Genomic DNA, 19,574 nt, shown 5'->3' on the forward strand with positions numbered 1-19,574 from the left:
CACTCTGCCACTGAGCTATATCCCAATCCCAACAGTTCATTTTTAAGGCCTTAAATACTGCTTACATACTGCATATGTAAGAACTTGTATCTGTGCTTTAATAGGATAAACATCAAGAAATACCAATGGTTTTTTTTTTTTCCTATCTGATAGGAAAAAAAAAACATTTCCCCACATATTTCTATATGATACAGTGGTTCCACCGAAGTGATCTTATTTGTTTCAAAGTGATCAACTCTGTTTCAGTTAAGAACTGAGCTGGGTGTGGTGGCATATGCACAAAGAACTTGGGAGGCAGGAGGATCACAAGTTTAAGGCCGATTGTTACAACTTAGCAAGACCTTATTTCAAAATTTTAATAAGTTTCTGGGGGGGGAGGGGGGCGCACACAGTGGTGTACACTTGTAATCCCAGTGGCTCAGGAGGCTGAGGCAGGAGGATTGTAAATTCAAAGCCAGACTCAGCAACTTGGTGAAACCCTGAGCTTCACAAGACCCTGCTTCAAAATAAATTACAAAAAAGGGCTGGGGATGTGTCTCAGTGGCAAAGTACCCCTGGATTCAATCTCTGGTACCCCACCCCTCCCCCATTTTATTTATTTATTTATTTTAATTTTTAAAAAGTCTTGGGTATAGCTCAGTGGTAGAGCACTTGCCCCGCATGTGTGAGACCCTGGGCTGAATACTCAATACAAAGCGGGTCAGGGGTGAAGAACTAAAGCAGTGCTAGAAAATGCACATTCTTCATACACAGCACCCTAATCCTCACTTGGAGACTCTGCCAACTAGTTTCTCAATGCACAGCAAATCACAGATGGCAAATTAGAGGACAGAAGAAACAGAAAATTATTACATTGAAAGCACATGATCTAACAGGAGAAAAAAGACAAAAACACCTTTTTTAAAAGGAGTTACAAAAACTTAGAATCAAAAAAACTTTAAAATCACAGCTGGCAAGATTTTATTTAAAATAGTGATAATCTTAAAGATTTCAATTGCCTCTGAGATGATGAGTCTTAATAGGTCAGCATTAATATGGTATCCAGAGGGGTGGATCACATGAAATATTGAACTTAGGCTCATATATAATGATTCTAAATTGATTGACTGTTTTTCTTCTGCAGTGCTATGGACTGAACCCAGGGCCTCATGCAAGCTAGGCAAGTACTCTGCCCCTAAACTACACCTCTAGCCCTAAGTTGACAGTTCTTAATCCTGGAGTTACATGGTTTGATAGACATTTATATTTTATTTAACAAATCACAAGTGATTCTGATATACAACCAGAATGGAGAACCACTATACTAATATTCTAAGGAAAGTAATATTATTCTTCAGATAGTGCTTAAAAAACAAGTCAGAATGTACTAGGAGATGGACTCAGCAGCACACAGTTATAATCCTAGCAGCTCAGAAGGCTGAGGCAGGAGGACTGCAAGTTCAAGGCCAGCCTCAGCAACTTAGAGAGATATTGTCTCAAAATACAAAACAGGGATACAGCTCAGTGGTAAAGTGCCGCTGGGTTCAATTCCCAGTAATAACAACAGCAGCAACAACCAAAAAGAAAAAAAAAAAAAGAATGTACTACGACCTACAAATAGTTTTGATAAAACCTGTTAAAAGCTGAGGAACATCAGGGTAATGTTTTACTCTGGTAGAATACTTCACCTCCCAAAAGAAAGGAGGGAAGTTAAAGTTATGCAAAGAAAAACACCTCACTAGTTAACTAAATAAGTATGGGCACCAAAAACTTCTCTGCATACTGGAATCCTAAACAAAATATTCACACTTATACTCACCTTTCTGAAAAATCAGAGTCTATAAATTCTCTAGCCCGTTTTCTATCACTAAAAAGACAAAAAGCATAAACACAACACATAAATAAGCACAGCTTTATTTAATGAATAATTTATGTATAACTTGTCTAATTCTACACTGAATATATCCAAAGAAAAAACCTTACAAATATAAAAGGTATGTTCACAAAATAAAGACAACCTTGGGACAAGACATGACAAAATAATCATTACAATGAAATGAGTTCAATGAATATTTAGAGAGGAGAACATTAGAGGCTCAGGAGTAAGATTTCACAAACCCTTTTGTCTTCACGTATGTGTGTGCATTGTGGTTGTGTGCATGTTAGCTGCAGGGAGCCTCGAGACCTTTGCTGGGATCCTTCCTCAGCAGTCTGCTTGTAAAATTCACAAGGTGCAGTATGTTACTGTGTGAATAAGTACCTTCTAGAGTAACAAAACCTCTAGAGTGAGGAAATGAGGCTCTGAGTTATCTTACAGGCAAAGATGAAACTGATAAGGGTTTCAAACTAAAAGTGGCAAATGAGTAACATTGAAGTGATACTGATTTAAAATTCCTACGTTTTAAAGAATCAAGGGAAAACTGAATAAAAATTGTAATATATTTGATTTTTTTCCTAGTTTATTTTTTGGCTCCCTAATTGCTTTTCTGGTTTTTAAGGAAATAAGAATTCTTGGGAGAAATTCTGAGTACAGTAAACATTTAGTATATAGGTCATTGTTTATGTATTAAAGCAATATAAAATATAATTTTTATACTTCCAAAGCAGCTGAATGTTGTAATGATAAAAACAGTCTTATCTCAGAGCTTTTAAAAAAAATCAGAAGATTCAGTTTAAAGTTATTTTTTTAAAACTATTTTTTAAAACTGGTTGAGTCAGAGGCAATTTATGTATAAGATGTAAAGTAAAATGAAATTGGTGGTTTTAAAAAACATTAGTTTTTAAGAACTAGACTAACAAAACAAGAACAGAAGATAAGATAGCAATAAAAAAGTCAGAGCCTTTTTTTTTTTTTTTTTTTAAGGATCTCAGAAATAGTATCTTGTGCCATTCTTACCTGGGGACCCAGCCAGTAGCTTCTGCTATGTGAGTCTGAGTGACCATTGCTGGTGCAGGGGTATATGGACTCCCAATCAGAACACTTCCTGAACTGGTTAGTCTCTGTGGTGTGCTTATAATCTGTAAAAAGTTATAAACAAGAAAATAATGCGGTTAATTACCAAGAAAAGCCTACAGGCAAAAAATAATGTTGATATGAGGAGGAGACCTGGGTATCTAAAAAAGCACTTAATGACAGTCACCTAAACTATAAGCCATACCTCTGATTTACTTATATCCTAGGGTCTCAAAGTACAAGTATTTTTTTTGCAGCAGGGGAGGGGAGTGGGGGATACTGGGGATTAAACATAGGGATGTTTAAATACTGAGCCACACCCAACGCTTTTTACTTTTTGAGACAGGATCTTACTAAATTGCTTAGGGTCACACTTAGGGTTGAAGGCTGGTCTCCAACCTGTGATCCTCCTGTCTCAGCCTCCCAAGTCACTAGGATGATAGGCATGCACCACTGTACCTGGCAGAGCAGAAGTATCTTGAATACTGATATGATGCCAAAATGCAGATTTTAACAAGTGAATCTGGAAGCATTAAGCTGGCAACTGACAATGTCTTAGAAAAATAAAATGCTTTCTTTGAAATTAAGGATACAAACCTCAGTAGAGCTTGATTTATTAGAGCCTAAATAATAGCAAATCAGATTTTCAGAGTCCAGTATAATGCAAATACACAGTGTTGATTATTACATGCAATTCTATCTTGCTTTTTCCCCAATATTTCCTCATGTTATTAAATAAAACATTCTACTGCACAGATTATTGTTCCTTATTATTAGATATAAATGGATTTTCAATTATTCAACTATGAATTATTCAGTTAAAAATATTAGCCTTGATTTCTATTTCCTAAGGCTATACTTCAGAAATGAAGTTAATGAAATCAAAATATTTTATTTTTAAAAAGTCTCCTTGATATGTGTTACCAAATTGCTTTCTAGGTCTTACAATTTTTCACTGGTGAAGAGAACATATTTTTCCCAAAGATGTTTATAATAACACCAAAAAATCTGGCAGCCTAATAATAACATTCAAAGTATTTTCATAAAAACAAATAAAAAAGGGCATGTTCCAGTGAATGGGGCATTAATGGAAAAAGACTGGCCCTATGTGGGTAATTGATGAAGCAGCTGCTGGGCACAAGGGTTCTACTTTTATAAAATTTTGAAAATTTCCATAATAGTAAGGTTTAGGTCCCACTTTGAGATGAAAACATCTAATATAAGCTACATTATAATTGTTAAATAACTCTCCAAAATTTCCCATTTTTACTGTATTAAATAAGTCCAAATGCCAATTAATTTTTGTCTACACAATCAAAAGAAACCTGTCTCTACATCCAGAGTCTATAGGTCACTAGTTAGTTGTTCATTCACTCCATAAAGGGGAGGATTCAAAGGCATTTCAAGTTCTTCATTTGCAATTGAGGGAAAAAGTTAAAGAAAAGCCTGACAGTTCAGGCTTAGTTATCTTATGTATTAGAAATCTAGTCAACATTTATTCATTTACTCAAGTATTTAGGAACTTTAGTTAGGTTGTGTTTGGCATTATGTCAAATCAGCACTAAGTAGGTAGGTGTAAGTACCTACAAATGTTTAGAACATAATTTGAGTCAGTTGATTTTAGAATTAAAAAATAAAAATGAAAGACAGTAACACTGACAAATGTCTAAAAAATTCCGATTACTGGCAATCCCAGGGGTATTAAGAAGGCGTTCAGAAGCTCGCCTCAAGAGAAAACATGGCACTAGGCAACGTGTTGGTCGCCCATCACACTCTGCCTGCATTCTAAGTACGTTTGTCTCCATTGCTCCAAGTATCTCAGCCCACTTCCCGACTTCCTCTTCAGCTGCCAGACATTAAGGGGTGGACAAAGTGCCTGGCTAAACTGCGTCCTCTGCAGGGTCTAGCACAATACTGGGGATGTTCACAACAAATATTTACTGAACTGAAACAAAAGACTCGACTTTTAAACTGATAGGGGATAAAGTAGTTTCTCTGTTCAATGACATACTAAAAACAAATACGTAAAATCCAGTAAGAAACACTATGATACATAAGGTCACCATGGATCAAACACCGAAACAGTCTCTGGCATGCTGACTTTGGGTACTGATAGTTTAAGAAGGAAAATCTGAGTATTTGACTAGTCTCTATTCCTTTTTTTTTTTTTTTTTTGCAGTGCTGGGGATTGAACCCAGGGCCTTGTGCTTGCAAGGCAAGCACTACCAACTGAACCATATCCCCAGCCCTCTACTCTATTCTCTATTCCTGAACAGGAGTCTCCACAAAGCTATCTAAGCATTCCAACTGATCTGTGAAACAGTTTTATTCTTTGTACTGAATTATTACTAAGGAGTTCTCTTTCTGTTACTAGCAGCCTACGTGCTTAGTTTTTCCTGATTTAAAGGGCTTTTGGGGGTGGGGAGGGAAATGATGGAAGGAGGACACATAGAAAAACTGTCTACCTTTATTAAAAATGACTTTGGAACGGATGAATGGGTAAAGCAAATGTGGTATACATACACGATGAAGTTTTATTCAACCATGAAGAAGAATGAAATTACATCATTCGCAGGAAAATGATGGAACTTGGGAACATTATGTTAAGCTAAATAAGACAAACACAAAAAGTCCAGGGTCATATGTTTTCTCTCATATGTGGAATAAAGTTAGAGAGGAAAAAGGAAAAGAATGTTTTGGGGGTTGGGGGGGAATCTCATGTACAACCAAGGAGATGAGTAGAAGAGGAAAAGGACCAGAAGGAAGGGGCAGGGGAGGGGAAGGGGACATACTGGGAGTGATATGGGCCATATCACATTGCTATATTGTGTGCACGTATGAATACATATCAATGAATCCCACCATCATGTACAACTATGATGCAACAATAAAAATAAGGAAAAAAGAAAATGACTTTGAAAATGAACTGCTATGTTCTAGTTTACTTTTCCTCTGTTAATGTCAGATCCTTGGGTGATAGTCTTTGATAATCTGAGAGAGAATAACGACATCGACTCCTTTATCTTAGCACAGGGCATAGTACACAGCAATTCCTTAACATTTTCTGAATGAACAAATTGAGGGATGATAGATTCGAACAGGAAACAAGTTCGAAGTGCACGTATGATATAATGAGTTCCTAAACTAGAATATTAATAGTGAGTTTTAAGAAACACCCTCAGAAGTGTTTTTTCTTGGTTTTTGCAAAGCCAGCGCCCTACAGGATAGGCTATATCATCAGCACAAGCTTTAAGAAACAAAGCAAAAAGTAGCAAGGCTGGGCTGGGGTTGCAGCTCACTGATAGAGCGCTTGCCTCACACATGGGAGGCACTGGGTTCAATTCTCAGCACCACATAAAAATAAAGATATTATATCTGTATACAACTAAAAAAGTATTTTAAAAAAATTAGCTTGATGCAGTGGCATGGGCCTGTAGCAGCTAGTTGGAAGGCTGATGCAGAGGACTGAGTCCAGAAGTTTGAGGTTAGCCTGGGCAACACAGGGAGACCCTGGCTCAAACAAACAATCATGAAACAGCAGCAACAAAAACCCAAAAGAAAGTCAGTAAGAGCTGATCAATCACTGAATATAGGAAAATGAATTTACATGGTGACTACTCCAGAACCTTTATTTTGAAATTCTAAATTAAAATCAGAGGTAATAATACTTCTAATATTCAGCATATATGAGAAGGAAAATGAGTTCTGAATTTCAGAGACTTCATGCAGGGTGCGGTGATGCACACCTGGTCATCCCTGCAACTTGGGAAGCTGAGGCAGGAGGATCATAAGAAGTTTAAGGTCAGCTTCAGCAGCTTAGTGAGACCCTGTCTCAAAATAAAAATTAAAAAGGGCGGGGGACGTAGTTCAGTGGTGAGCGCCGTGGGTTCAAGTCCCATACACATGTACATACATACCTAAAATTCAGAGTCCTCCATTCTCCCCTCAAACTTCAGACATACGTAATTTAAAAGAAATCATGTGGTTTCTCTGATAATCATTAGACTATGAAAATCAGACAGTAACTGAACAAAATTCTCAAAATTTTCTGCCCTTAACATATCTTATGTACTACTGCCACCTACAGTTAGAAAAGCTGAAAGCATAAGTATTCTGAAAAACATTATACTAAAAGATTCAATTATTTGACAAAATTTTGGTTTGCACTAAAAGCATGTAGTTTTTAATCTTCTGAAATAAATAGCTATGAGATCATCTTATATATCTATATGATAACCGATAAAACAAGGGTAAGTATCCCAAATTAAAACATACTAAATCAGTATCCACTGAAAATTTTTTTTTTGGTATCAGGGTTGAGTTCAGAGGTACTCGAACACTGAGTCACATCCCCAACCCTTTTTTATATTTTATTTAGAAACAGGGTCTCGCTAAGTTGCTAGGGCCTTGCTAAATTGCTGAGGCTAATTTTGAACTCACAATCTTCCTGCCTCAGCCTCCTGAGCCACTGAGATTACAGGTGTGCGCCACCACACCTGGCCCTGAAAACTTTTTTATAAGCCCTTTTAAATTTTCTATCTATCATTAAGATTTGGCTTCCAAAAGACTATCTAAAGTGCAAAGACCAAGTAGAAAAAGAAGACTGTAAGAAGTAGGTAAGATGTGCTCCAAAAATTCTTTAATTAAAAAAAAAAAAAAAAAAAAAAAACTTTAAAAACTCACGAATGAGGGATTGAGGACAATTTTATTTTTGTTTTTTGCACTGCTGGGAACCCAGGGCCTTGAACATGCCAGGCACGCATTCTACTACTGAACTACAGCTTCAACCCAGACCGTGTTTAAAAGTGACAAGGAAGAGGAAAACCAAGGAATGGGTCTAGTCCACTCAAGTTGCTATGACAAAATTTCTGACAATTTATAAGCAACATAAATTTATAGCTCACTTCCAGCACACGAGAAGTCCAAGATTAAAGTACCAGCAGATTCAGAGTTTGGCGAGGGCTTCTTCTCTGCTTCTAAGATGGAGCCTTGTTGCTATGTCCTCTGGAGGCAGAAAGGGCTAGGCGCTCCCTTCAACCTCTTTTATTGGTGTGTTCAATCCATGCATGAGTGCAGAGCGCTTGTGACTTAATCACTTTTCAAAGACCCTCCCACTTAGGATCACCACAATGGAGATGAGGTTTCCAAATTATTTTTGGAGGGAAACATTCCAAACATGGCATCCACCCAAATTCATGTCTCTTGTTTCCACATGTAAAATATATTCATTCCATTCCAGTAGCCCTGTGAATCTCAACTTGTCCTAGCATTCACTCAAAAACTCCAGAGTGTTATCCAAATCAGATATAGGTGAGACCCAAAGGTGTATTCTGTCCTTGGACTATTACCCTCTAGCTATGAGCCTGGGAAATCAAAGTGCTTCCAAAATACAATGGGGAGACAGGGAGAGGATGGATATTCCCAGTCCAAAAAGGAGAAATGAGAAGGAAGAAAGGAATGACAGGTCTTGACCAACCAGGCAAACACTAAATCTTAGGACTTGAGAACAACCTTCTTTGACTTGATGTCCTGCCTCTGGACACGTGAGGTTCTAGGGAACCCCTCTGCCCTGGTTTTGCTTGGTACAGTCCACACGAAGTTGTCAGGGGTTGGAGACTTCTGCCTTTGGATTTCCTAGATCAGCATTCATGCCAGTGGCTCTTCCTGGTCTGAGGTCTCGGGGTGAACCCCCACGGCTTCACCAGGCACTACCCTAGTGGGGCTCTCTACCATGGCCATCCCCTCAAGCTGTTCTGTCTGGGCCCTGGGGTTCTCCAGGGAGGGTATAAACTCTCAGTGGAAGCGGCAGAGCTCCTTGGAGTGCTGGCACTCAAGTACACTGCTTGCTCCCTGTGGCATGCACTGTGCGTGGGCTCCCTGCAGCCACACGTGGAATGACCGGGAGGGCTGTGACAGGAGGGGACAGAGACTTAAGGCAGTGCCAGGCAGGGATTACCAAGGTCCCCTGAGCCAGGGTAGACCTTCTTTTGACATATTTTGTCCTCAGGCCCTGGCATGCTGGGCTTGTGATGGGACAGGCAGCACAATAATGCCTTCTGGTTCATTCTTCCATTGTCCTGACACAGCATCGAGCTTCCACCCATCCATACTGATCTCCTTATAAAAAGGTTGTATGGCCACTTCCTTGGTGTTCTATCCAGAACTTTCTTCATTCTTTAAAATATGGCCTATTCTTAAAATTTTCTAAATCTTTAAGTTCTGCTACTCTTCTGATTAGCAATTGTTTATAATTCTTTTTTTATTTTTCCCTTTTCAGATTGTATAGTAAGCGGCCAAGAAAAATAATGCTTCACCCTCAACACTTTGCTAAATATTTCATCTGTAGCCTGGTGTGGTGGCACAGCCTGTAATCCCAGCAGCTTAAGAGGCTGAGGCAGGAGGACTGTGAGTTCAAAGCCAGCCTCAGCAACTTGGCAAGACTCTGTCTCAAAATAAAATATAAAAAGGGCTGGGGATGTGTCTCAGTGGTCATGAGCCCTAGGTTTGATTCCCAGTACAAAAAAAAAAAAGATTTTTTCTGCCAAATACCTAATGTTATTGTTCCTAAATTCCTCCTTCTATAAAACTCTAAGGCCATGAATACAATTTCCTCAAGTCCTTTGTCACTTTGTAACAAAAAGTGCCTTTCCTGTAGTTTCTAATAGCACGTTCCTGGCTTCCATCTGGGACTTCATTAGAATGGTTTTTACCTAATTCTACCAACGTTTTGATCACAGTGCTCAGGCAACTCTACGAAGACGAGAGGCTTTCTCCACATCTCTCTTTTGAACCTTCCCCAGAACTGCCCTTTACTGTCCATTCATGGCAACAGTCTTTACTAACTATTTCTCTAGACTCTGCTGACCTCTGCCCACAAGTTACAAAGCTGCTTGCACAGTTTCAGGAGTTTATTATGACAGCACCCAAATTCTCATGTCTGTGACAACAAAATACCTTACGAGGTAATTTACAAACAGTAAGAATGCATTTGTCACACTTTCAGCATATCCAATGGGGAGACGCAGTGCTCCACAGAAAGCACTGCCTGCTGGGCCCTGATTTGACAGAGGGGCCAGAGTGCTCCCGTCAACCTCTTTACAAGGGCACAAGTCCCACTCATGAATACAGAGCCCTATGACTTAACCACTGCCCAGCAGGTCCATCTCTTAATACCACCTCAACAGGGATTAGGCGTCAACATGAATTTTGAAGGGAAATGTCAGAGCACTGGGGTTCTACTGCAATTAGGGAACCAAAAAGAAAGTCTGGTCCCTGCTCATGAAAGCAACTGAAAAAGTACCTCCGCAGGAAGGAGACAAAACAAAGCCAAATTTCTTCTGCCAAATCTCCTCTCCTCCTGCCTTTTACTGTGCTGATCCTTGTGTTTATGGTAACTGAGCTAGGTACACTTGACGACTCATCATTGTCAGAACTGAACTGTGTAAGAGTTTACAAGCACACATGTTCAAACTGACAAGGGGAAGAAAAGAGGAGTTCTGATTTGAGTCACAGCAACATCAACTAAAATACCAAAGAGGGGGGGGGGAAAGCCTCTCAAAAGAGAAGAGTACTATAAGGGTCAGACTCATAAAAATCTGACTACATTTAATTTCAGCAAATGTCTTACTTATCTCATTTGCATCTACTGCAGTGGCTGGGGAGGGGCACTGCCTAACGAATGTTTGAAAACACCCCCTGAGCTACCTTGCAGTGGGGACCCTTACTCAAGCTTTAGTCTTTAAGTCATCTGCAGCTAGATTACATTCTTCACATACTTTTATAGTAAATTGTGTTTTATCTTTAGCTGGAATTCTGCAGATGATTAACAGTCCTCAACTAACCAAAGAAAATATCATGTCTAGAATGTCTTAAGACTTTCAGAAACCAGTATGTTTTTGTTTGTTTATTTGGGGTACTGATAATTGAAGCCAGGGGTGCTGTACTGTTGAGCTGTATCACCAGTCCATTTTATTTTGAGAATGGGTCTCCCCTAAGTTGCTTATGGCCTCACTAAGACGCTAAGGCTGGCCTTAAATTTATGATCTTCCTGCCTCAGTCTCCCAAATCTCTGGGATTACAGGAGTGTACCACCATACCCAGCACCATGAAGTATGTTAAAAGATATTTTTGTCTAATTAACTTTGCATTAAACATAGTCCACTGTGCTCTATATTATGTGTAATTTACCTTTATTGCTCTATAGAAGAAAAGATATAAATACTGTCAATGAAGAATTCTTCTTCAAATGTGTAGTAACATTTGCCAATGGTGGGGAGAGGCCATTTAAATTAGGTATAGTTTTGGAGTATCGAATTGAATGCAACTCTGTTTAAAAATATGGTTTCCTTTAAGTGCTACATACTTCACACTACAGCAGTGTTAACAATATCTTTAGAGAAATACTTAGATATTTTCTATTTTTCATCTATTACTTCTATTGTTAAAGATTAAAATGAACTGATGTGTTATTTTCCCCCAATTGTCATTTCAAATTCATAGTTCCAGATATAAATTTAAATACTGGTCAAACTTTCAAATTATATGAGAATATAAAGTTAAGTGAAAAAAAAAAAAAAAAAGATTCTAAGAAAAAGAAAAAAAGGAACATATCAAACATAACAGATTTCAAATCAATTTAAACAACTAAAGCCAAGAAAAGGATTATATAGGAAGCAAAAGCTTCCTATTACCTATCCACAGATTCAATTACATAAAAATGAAACTTGGAAGAACACGATGTCTTTTTGTCAAGACATAATAAGTTATATTCAGATAAAAACAAAATGTTTTTAAAAAGTGAAAGAGATGACTGAAATTCACTGGAATATTTGACCAAACTTCTTCAGTACAATCTTTTAAGTTAGTCTTGCCTAAACAAAGTTTCAATTCAAAGATTGATGAATTTCTTACCATTTGGGGTCCAACATTCACATTTATTGGTCCTAAGGTTTTTGGTAAAATTTTTGTTGGTGAGTTGGCGCTGGAAACTGGAAATGCAACAAATGATATGTTACCTGAAATGATAGCAGAACATTAAGTCAGTCTTGCAAACATTAAGTCCATTTCCATCCATAAACAGCCATAGTGCTGAGCCATTTTACAAAAACAATTTATAATTACCGTAAGAAGCATATTGTAAACAAGAAGACTTACTGAAAACCCATACTGAATTCTTACAGTGAATATAATTAGTTCCGATGAATAACTAAATCAGTTATATTTTATAGAAAATATAGAAAATAAAGAGTTCCAGTCTATTTGACAATTAATGACTGGATTTTTAGAGGAAAAAATATTTAAAACATATTACATAGTTCATATTGAAAGTCGAGAGCAATCTATAACAGACTCAGCAAACGAAAAATGTATGAAGTATGTGAAAAGTAAAATAAATATTCAAATTTCTTTATAGTAAAAACAGTTATACTAGAAGTTCATATCAAAATGTCAAATTGGTAGCTGCTGCTTCTTTTTTTTTAACTTTTATAACATTGAAGAAAAAAAGGTAGGTGTGGTGACACAGACTTGCAATCTGGGTTACTCAGGAGCCTGAGCCAGGAGAATTCCAAATTCAAGGTCATCCTGGGCAATTTAGCAAGACCCTATCTCAAAATATGGAGGACTGGGAATATAGCTCAGTGGTAGAAAGCCCCAAGGATCAATCCCCAATAACTCAAGTAAAAGCAAAATATATTAAATATATAAATAAAAACATGATCCTGACTAGTTATTGATGTTGCAAACAGTGGAATCTGTATTTTCAAGTGGTTTCAATATTTCACATTTAAAATTAATATAGCAAAGTAGTAGTGAGAAAAAAAGTCCCCAAAGTGCAAAGTCAATCAATTAATTATTTTCTAAACTACCATAACAAATACTTAACTCCTCTGGACAAACTTCAGCTTATCAATATTTTCCTTAAACGATGTTGGTATAATGGAAGAAAAGAAGTTCACCCAGGAAGTATGTGAAAGAGGCTGATACTGAAAACTGGGAAAAAGAGCACTTAGGACCAGGACAAGAAAAACATGGCCTTCTCAGTCTTTCCTCAGATGGCCATGTCCTTGTCCAAAGCTTGACCACACTCCTTAATCTCATTTTTCACCTTGTAACTATCAGCAGATTCCTGTACTTCCCACAAGAAAGAAATCAGACCAACAGGCAAAATTACTGCTTGTAATTTACTATTAGTAGTAGTACTGTTTCCCTCTGAATGGAAATGTCTCTGTTCTATGCTTTCTACTGAGGGGTAGAGTTCATCCATCAATGACAGACAGCGTCTCTGAATTTTCAACCATTCCATTGGCTCCCTCCCTTCAGTTTCTCTCTGTCCATTTGATACTATCAATCATTTCCCTCAAATTTCACGTTAAGATAGATTTTCCATCTTTCTCATGTCCATTCAGCAAGGCCTGTCCTTCGGGTGCTCACTGACGTATGACTGAGCCTTGCTACATTATCTTCATCTACCCAGTGACCCAATCAAAAAACGACCTTCACTCAACCCCTTCCTCATTCAAAAGACACCACACCCTATCTGTTATCTCCTTACTCTGATACTCTATGCTGCTGGAAGTTGTTTAATTTGGAACTCTATAGTATACGGTTTGGGAATAGTTACCCTCTAGCTCAGTGGCTCACAAACCCTGGCTGTGATCCCACGAGCCAACATGATGGAGATTCGGGCCTACTTTTTCTTCTATTTGGTGAAGGGTCTCAGGTCTAATTCCTAGATCCTTGAGCCATTTTGAGTTGAGTTTTGTGCAGGGTGAGAGATAGGGGTTTAGTTTCATTTTACTACATATGGATTTCCAATTTTCCCAGCATCATTTGTTGAAGAGGTTATCTTTCCTCCATTGTAAGTTTTTGGCACCCTTGTCCAGTATGAGGTCACTGTACTTATGTGGGTATGTCTCTGTGTCTTCTATCCTGTACCATTGATCTACCTGTCTATTTTGGTGCCAGTACCATGCCGTTTTTGTTACTCTTGCCTTATTTAGTAGAGTTTAAGGTCTGGTATTGTGATACCTCCTGCATCACTCTTCCTGCCCAGGATTGCTTTGGCTATTCTGGGTCTTTTGTTCTTCCAGATGAATTTCATGATTGCTTTTTTCTGTTTCTATGACTGCTGCCAAGTGATTAAAATGAGATCCTCTCTGCTACATTATATCAGAAGCAAAAGTAAAAACTTGCAAAAAGAATGAAGCAAGAAACCAAAAACATAAGTAAGGTTAGGGAACAGACTGACCCTAACTTAAGCCCAACACTAAAGAAAAACAAAGACTATAAATTTTTAGATAAAATAAAAAGCATTAAATCCAGAACTGAAAAAGAAAAATATTAGTCCAGTTAATACCATAAGAGTTTAGAGAAAACTTAACAAATTTGACAAACTGATTTTAAAGCACATGTGGAAGAGTAAAGGCAGACAACAGCCAAGGAAAATCTTAAAAGGAATAAAGGGGAAGAGAGGAACTTCAGCCAATCTCCAAAGGATTATAAAGTTACAGTAATTGAAAAATGTGGTACTGGCAAAGCAGATAAAGAAATTGACAAAACAAATTGAAGTCCAGAAAATACTTCATGTATGTATGAAAAATTTGTATGTAGTAAAGTAGTATCTCAAACCAATGAAGAAAAGGTGAATTACTGAAACAAGAGATTGTCCATGTGGACAAAATAAACTTCAGATTTCAGTTTCTTGCCTTGCACAAAAATAAATATCAAAAGCCATAGAACCATTTGAAGAAAGACATACAGTATTCTTATAATTTGGGGATGAGGATGTTATAGAATTTAGAAATAGTTAAGTGAAAAGACTGATAGACTGACCACTTAAAAACAAAAGTTTTCTATATAGCAAAGACCCAACAGACTTCAATAACAAAGATCAAGCTGGTAAACAAATTTGCAATTCATGTGTCATTAGATTACTATCCTTTAAGAAATTAACTTCTCCTCATAAATCAATAAGAAAAAGACAATGGTCCAATATAAGAATATATCAGAACACGAAGAAATACAGTGCCACTGAATGTATAAAAAGGTGCTTGACTTCACTCAGAAGGAAACGTTTTAATTGGTGACAAACATCTAGTCACCTGAAATGCAATTTCAGCCTGTTAAGAGAAGTAAACCAAACCAAGTTCAATTTTTCATAATGTACTTGGCCTTAATTTCTTTTGCAACAGGAGCCTAATACTGACCAAAAGTTAATTCCTGGCACTTAGTGTATTTATTAAAACCAAAAATTTTAGAGATGCCTAGATTTTGGTTCTGACAATTCCCTCAATTAACTAAATGAGATCAATCGCATGGGGAGTGACAAAAAAAAAAAAAAAAAAAAAAAAACACAGCTAAAAAACATGCCAAATCTTAACACAGGCACACAACTTGGCTCAAATTCTATTTCAATTTCTTAAGTATTTGGAATCTTTCTGTTTTTCATTAACATTGTCTAGACACCAAAGAGTTCTTTTCTCTCAAAATATTTTAAAAGGTTCAAGTTACAGTTTATCACCTTGAATATGTCCTAAAATGAAAAATTCAGTAAATATTTTTGCCTAAATAATGCCAGTATAAATTACTCTTTTCATAGCAGTGGCTTTGTAAAAGATTATTATTATTATTATTTTTTGCCTGAATTAGCTTTAGGAAAAACCTTCAAACCTTTATCACATTCTCCTAAAGTAACTAAATTAGTAACAATGTAGGTGAGAATATGCTTTTTTATGGGCTCATAAATCTCTCAAATTAGAAGCTATCCCAGATGTACAGGGTCCCGTTTCACAGTACAAGCTAACTTACAATACTAAATAAAAGTTTAAAATTATCTAGACTGTGGCAGTATGTTCATCAAACTCGTAGAAACCCTGAGTTATCAATTCTGTACATAAATCATATCTTAATTTTTCAAGGGATGGGAAAAGTGACCTAGGTAAATTCGTATTTACCAGTGAGATACTGATTACAAATTATGACATCCTCTTGCTCTTCCTCTTCTGTTACCTCAACTGACACTTTTTAAATAAACAATTCATATACTTGTCTAAATTACATCTTCATTACAGTCACTATTATTGTATTTTATTTATTATATATTTTACTTTATTCTTTTATTTTTACTTTTTGGTACCAGGGATTGAACCCAGGGGAACTTAACCACTAAGTCACATCCCCAACCCTTTTTATTTTTTATTTTGAACCAGGGTGTGGCTAGAGTTGCTTAAGTTCTTGCTCAATTGCTGAGGTTGGCTTGGAAGCGATCTTCCTGGCTCAGCCGTCCCAGTCACAGGGATTACAGGTGCATCCCTTTTCAAAGTTTCCTGTACCACTGCAACCTTTCTCTCTCTGCTATAAAATTCTCATCAGCACATAAACATGTATTATTTCTTTCATCTAAAAAAAAAAAAAAAAAAAATTCTTGACCATGCACAGTGCTCCGGCTACCAACTCATTCCTGTGCTCTCCCCAACAAAACTACTCACAAAACGACTCACATTCATGACATTTCCACTTCCTCCACTTCTCAGTTTCTCTTGAATCCCCTCCCATTTCCCTCTATAATTCTGCTGAATAGTTCTTTCCAAGATCATCCCCATGTTGCTGGACCTACCAGTCAAGTCTCAGCTTTTAACTTGATCACACTCTATCTGGCATGCAAGCCACCATTCCCCTCTTGGTTCCCCTCCTAACCCACTGCTGTTCCTTCTCATCTTGGTTGCTGGCTCCTCTTCTCCATTCAGGGATCCCTAAACTCAGTCTTTCAACCTTTTCTGTCAATCTTTCCTCACTGGATGAGATCATCTATGTCTCCAGATTCTAAATACACTGAAAACTCCCATTATATTTCTCTAGAGTAAGCCTCCAACTGAACTTAGATTCACATGTCCAGTTATCTTCTAATATTCGCATTTTGAGGTAAACAATATCTCTAACTTAACACATCCAAAATCTAGCCCCTGCGCAAGTCCATCCAGAAACTGTCTTCTTCCACCTCTGTCTTCTTCTCAGGAAAGGTCAACTCTGTTCTTCAATTGTTCAGATCAAAAAGATCATGTTGCCTCCTCTTTCTCTCATATCTCGCATTCAATCCATCAATGAATCCTGTGGCTCTATCTTGAAAGCACATCTTGAATATCCCATTTCCCATGGACTCCACTGCTACTACTCTGGTCGAAGTCATCATCTCTTGCTCAAAGTACTGCAATAACTTCCCGACTCATCTCCTGCTTCTGCATATTCTAACCCACGCCTCTTGCTTCTATGCTAATATAGTAGTCACTAGACACATAAGGCTACTGCACACTTGAAATATGGCTACTGTACACTTGAAATGTGGCTACTATAACTAAAGACCTGAATTTTAAATTTATTTAACTTTTATTACTTTAATTTTTTTTCTTTTTTCTTTCTTTTTTTTTTTCTTTTTGCAGTACTAGGGATTGAACCCAGGGCCACCAACCAAGCTTTATCTCCAGCCCTATTACTTTAAATTTTAAACTAAAGCAACATCAAGTATTTTCTCACTTAACACAACATTAATTTAGTCATCTAAATAAATTTAGTCATCTAAATTGAGATGTGCTCTAAGTGTAAAACACACATCAGATTTTGAAGACAAAAAGCTACAATAATAACATTAATAATAATAATATTAATATCAATAAAAATATAGCATTAACTATAACAAATAACAATAATATTTATACAGACTTCTTGTTAAATGACAATGATTTGGAAAAATGGCTTGGTAAATGTTTGGGTTAAACATAATCTATCCTTCTCAAACTAAAAAATATAAAGGGCTGGGGATATAGTTCTGGGTAAAGTGCCCCTGGGTCCATTTCCCAGGACCAAAAATTAAAATAATAAATCTACTCTTAAACTTAACTTTATGTGTATCTTTTTACTTTTCAAAATGTGAGTACAAAAAAATGGGCTGTGCATGGTGGTGGGTGCCTATAATCCCAGCAACTCACATGGCTGGGATAAGAGGATTCCAAGTTCAAGGCCAGTCTCAGCAATTTAGCAAGACCCTCAGCAACTCAGCAAGACCTATCTCAAAATAAAAAATTTAAAAAGGACTAAGATTGTAGCTCAATGGTAAAGTGCCCCTGGATTCAATCGAGAGAGAGAGAGAGAGAGAGAGAGAGAGAGAGAGAGAGAAGAAAAGAAAATGTGGAACTCTACGTGGCTCACATCATACTGCTGAACGTACTGATTCACCCTCCATGAAGCAATCAGGAACGATCCTACCCACAGCTCCACAACTCAGTATGAGTTCTTATGAAGGTTTACAAAGCACCATGTCATAGGCAGGCCTCCTTTCTGACCCTGTCACCTGTCAATTTCCCCTATGTCCTTCAAGTTTCCTCCCAAGATCCTACTTGCTTTATTCCTGCTTCAAGAATCAACGCACTTGTCAAGGCAGTAGAGACCACCCTGCATCAGCACTTCCTGATTTACAAAGCTTTATCTTCACCATACCACTTACTGCTGTATGGTAAGTTCCATACTTCTTGCTCATATAACTACTATTTGCCTCTAACCCATTCTCAGAATGTCAAGTTTCACAAGGACAGGGACCTTGTAGTCATCTCATTCACTGCTTTGTCTCCGGCATCTGCCTAGCACATAGCAGAGCTCAACATGTATTTCTGAATGAATTAATTAATGAATACATAAGTATCTGTGTGTAAGCATATGATACAAACACAAGAAACAGACTGTACAGGGCTGGGGACATAGCTCAGTTGGTAGAGTGTTTGCCTCACAAGCACAAGGCCCTGGGTTCAAATCCCCAGCACCGCAAAAAAAAAAAAAAAGAAAGAAAGAAATAGACTGTACAGTAAGGGCTGGGTTGTGGCTCAATGGTAGAGTGCTTGCCTAGTATGTGAGGCATTGGGTTCAATTCTCAGCACCAAATATAAATAAGTAAATAAAATAAAGGTACACCAACAACTAATTAAAAAAATTAAAATAAAATAAAGGTATTGTGTTCACCTAACAAGTAATACATACACACACACACACACACACATATATATATATAAAAGAAAGAAATTTTTTTAAAAAGTGTACAGTGAAAACTAAGTCTTCTCCTATTCCCAACCACCACCAACTCTTTCCTTTCTTATTAAGAGCTACTGGTTGGGGCTGGGAGATAGCTCGGTTGGTAGAGTGTTTGCCTCACATTCACAGGCCCTGGGTTCGATCCCCAGCACCACACACACACACACACACAAAGCTACTGGTGGGCTGTGGCTGTGGCTGTGGCCCAGTGGTAGAGCACTTGCCTGGCATGTTTGAGGCACTGGGTGGATACTCAGGACCACATAATAAATAAAGTTATGATGTCCATCTACAACTAAAAATGTTCTTAGTTCATATATAAACTTCCAGAAATACCCCACGTATACACAAACAACATCTTTTTTCCTTTTTTTTTTTTTTTTTTTTTGAGGCAGGGTTTCATTAAGTTGCTTTGATCCTAAGTTTAGGGCTAAGTTACTGAAGTTGGTCTTGAACTTGAGATCCTTCTGTCTCAGCCTCCCAAGCCACTGGGATTACAGGCGTGCCCCACCACACCCAGCAAAAGTATCCTTCTTTTTCATGCACATGGTTGATACTATATAAATTT

At 37.5% G+C, this 19,574-nt stretch overlaps 1 protein-coding gene across 1 annotated transcript in view; it reads right to left on the reverse strand.

Moving 5' to 3' along the window:
- The window catches only part of TFDP2 (transcription factor Dp-2), a 166,226-nt gene that overhangs the window by 35,986 nt on the left and 110,666 nt on the right, over positions 1 to 19,574 (reverse strand). Inside the window, 3 exon segments of the mRNA XM_079101091.1 lie at positions 1,799 to 1,846; positions 2,876 to 2,997; positions 11,843 to 11,946. Coding sequence (XP_078957217.1) covers positions 1,799 to 1,846; positions 2,876 to 2,997; positions 11,843 to 11,946 — 274 coding nt within the window.

Source organism: Sciurus vulgaris (genome assembly GCF_902686455.1).
Source record: "Sciurus vulgaris genome assembly, chromosome: 10".
NCBI lineage: Eukaryota > Metazoa > Chordata > Mammalia > Rodentia > Sciuridae > Sciurus > Sciurus vulgaris.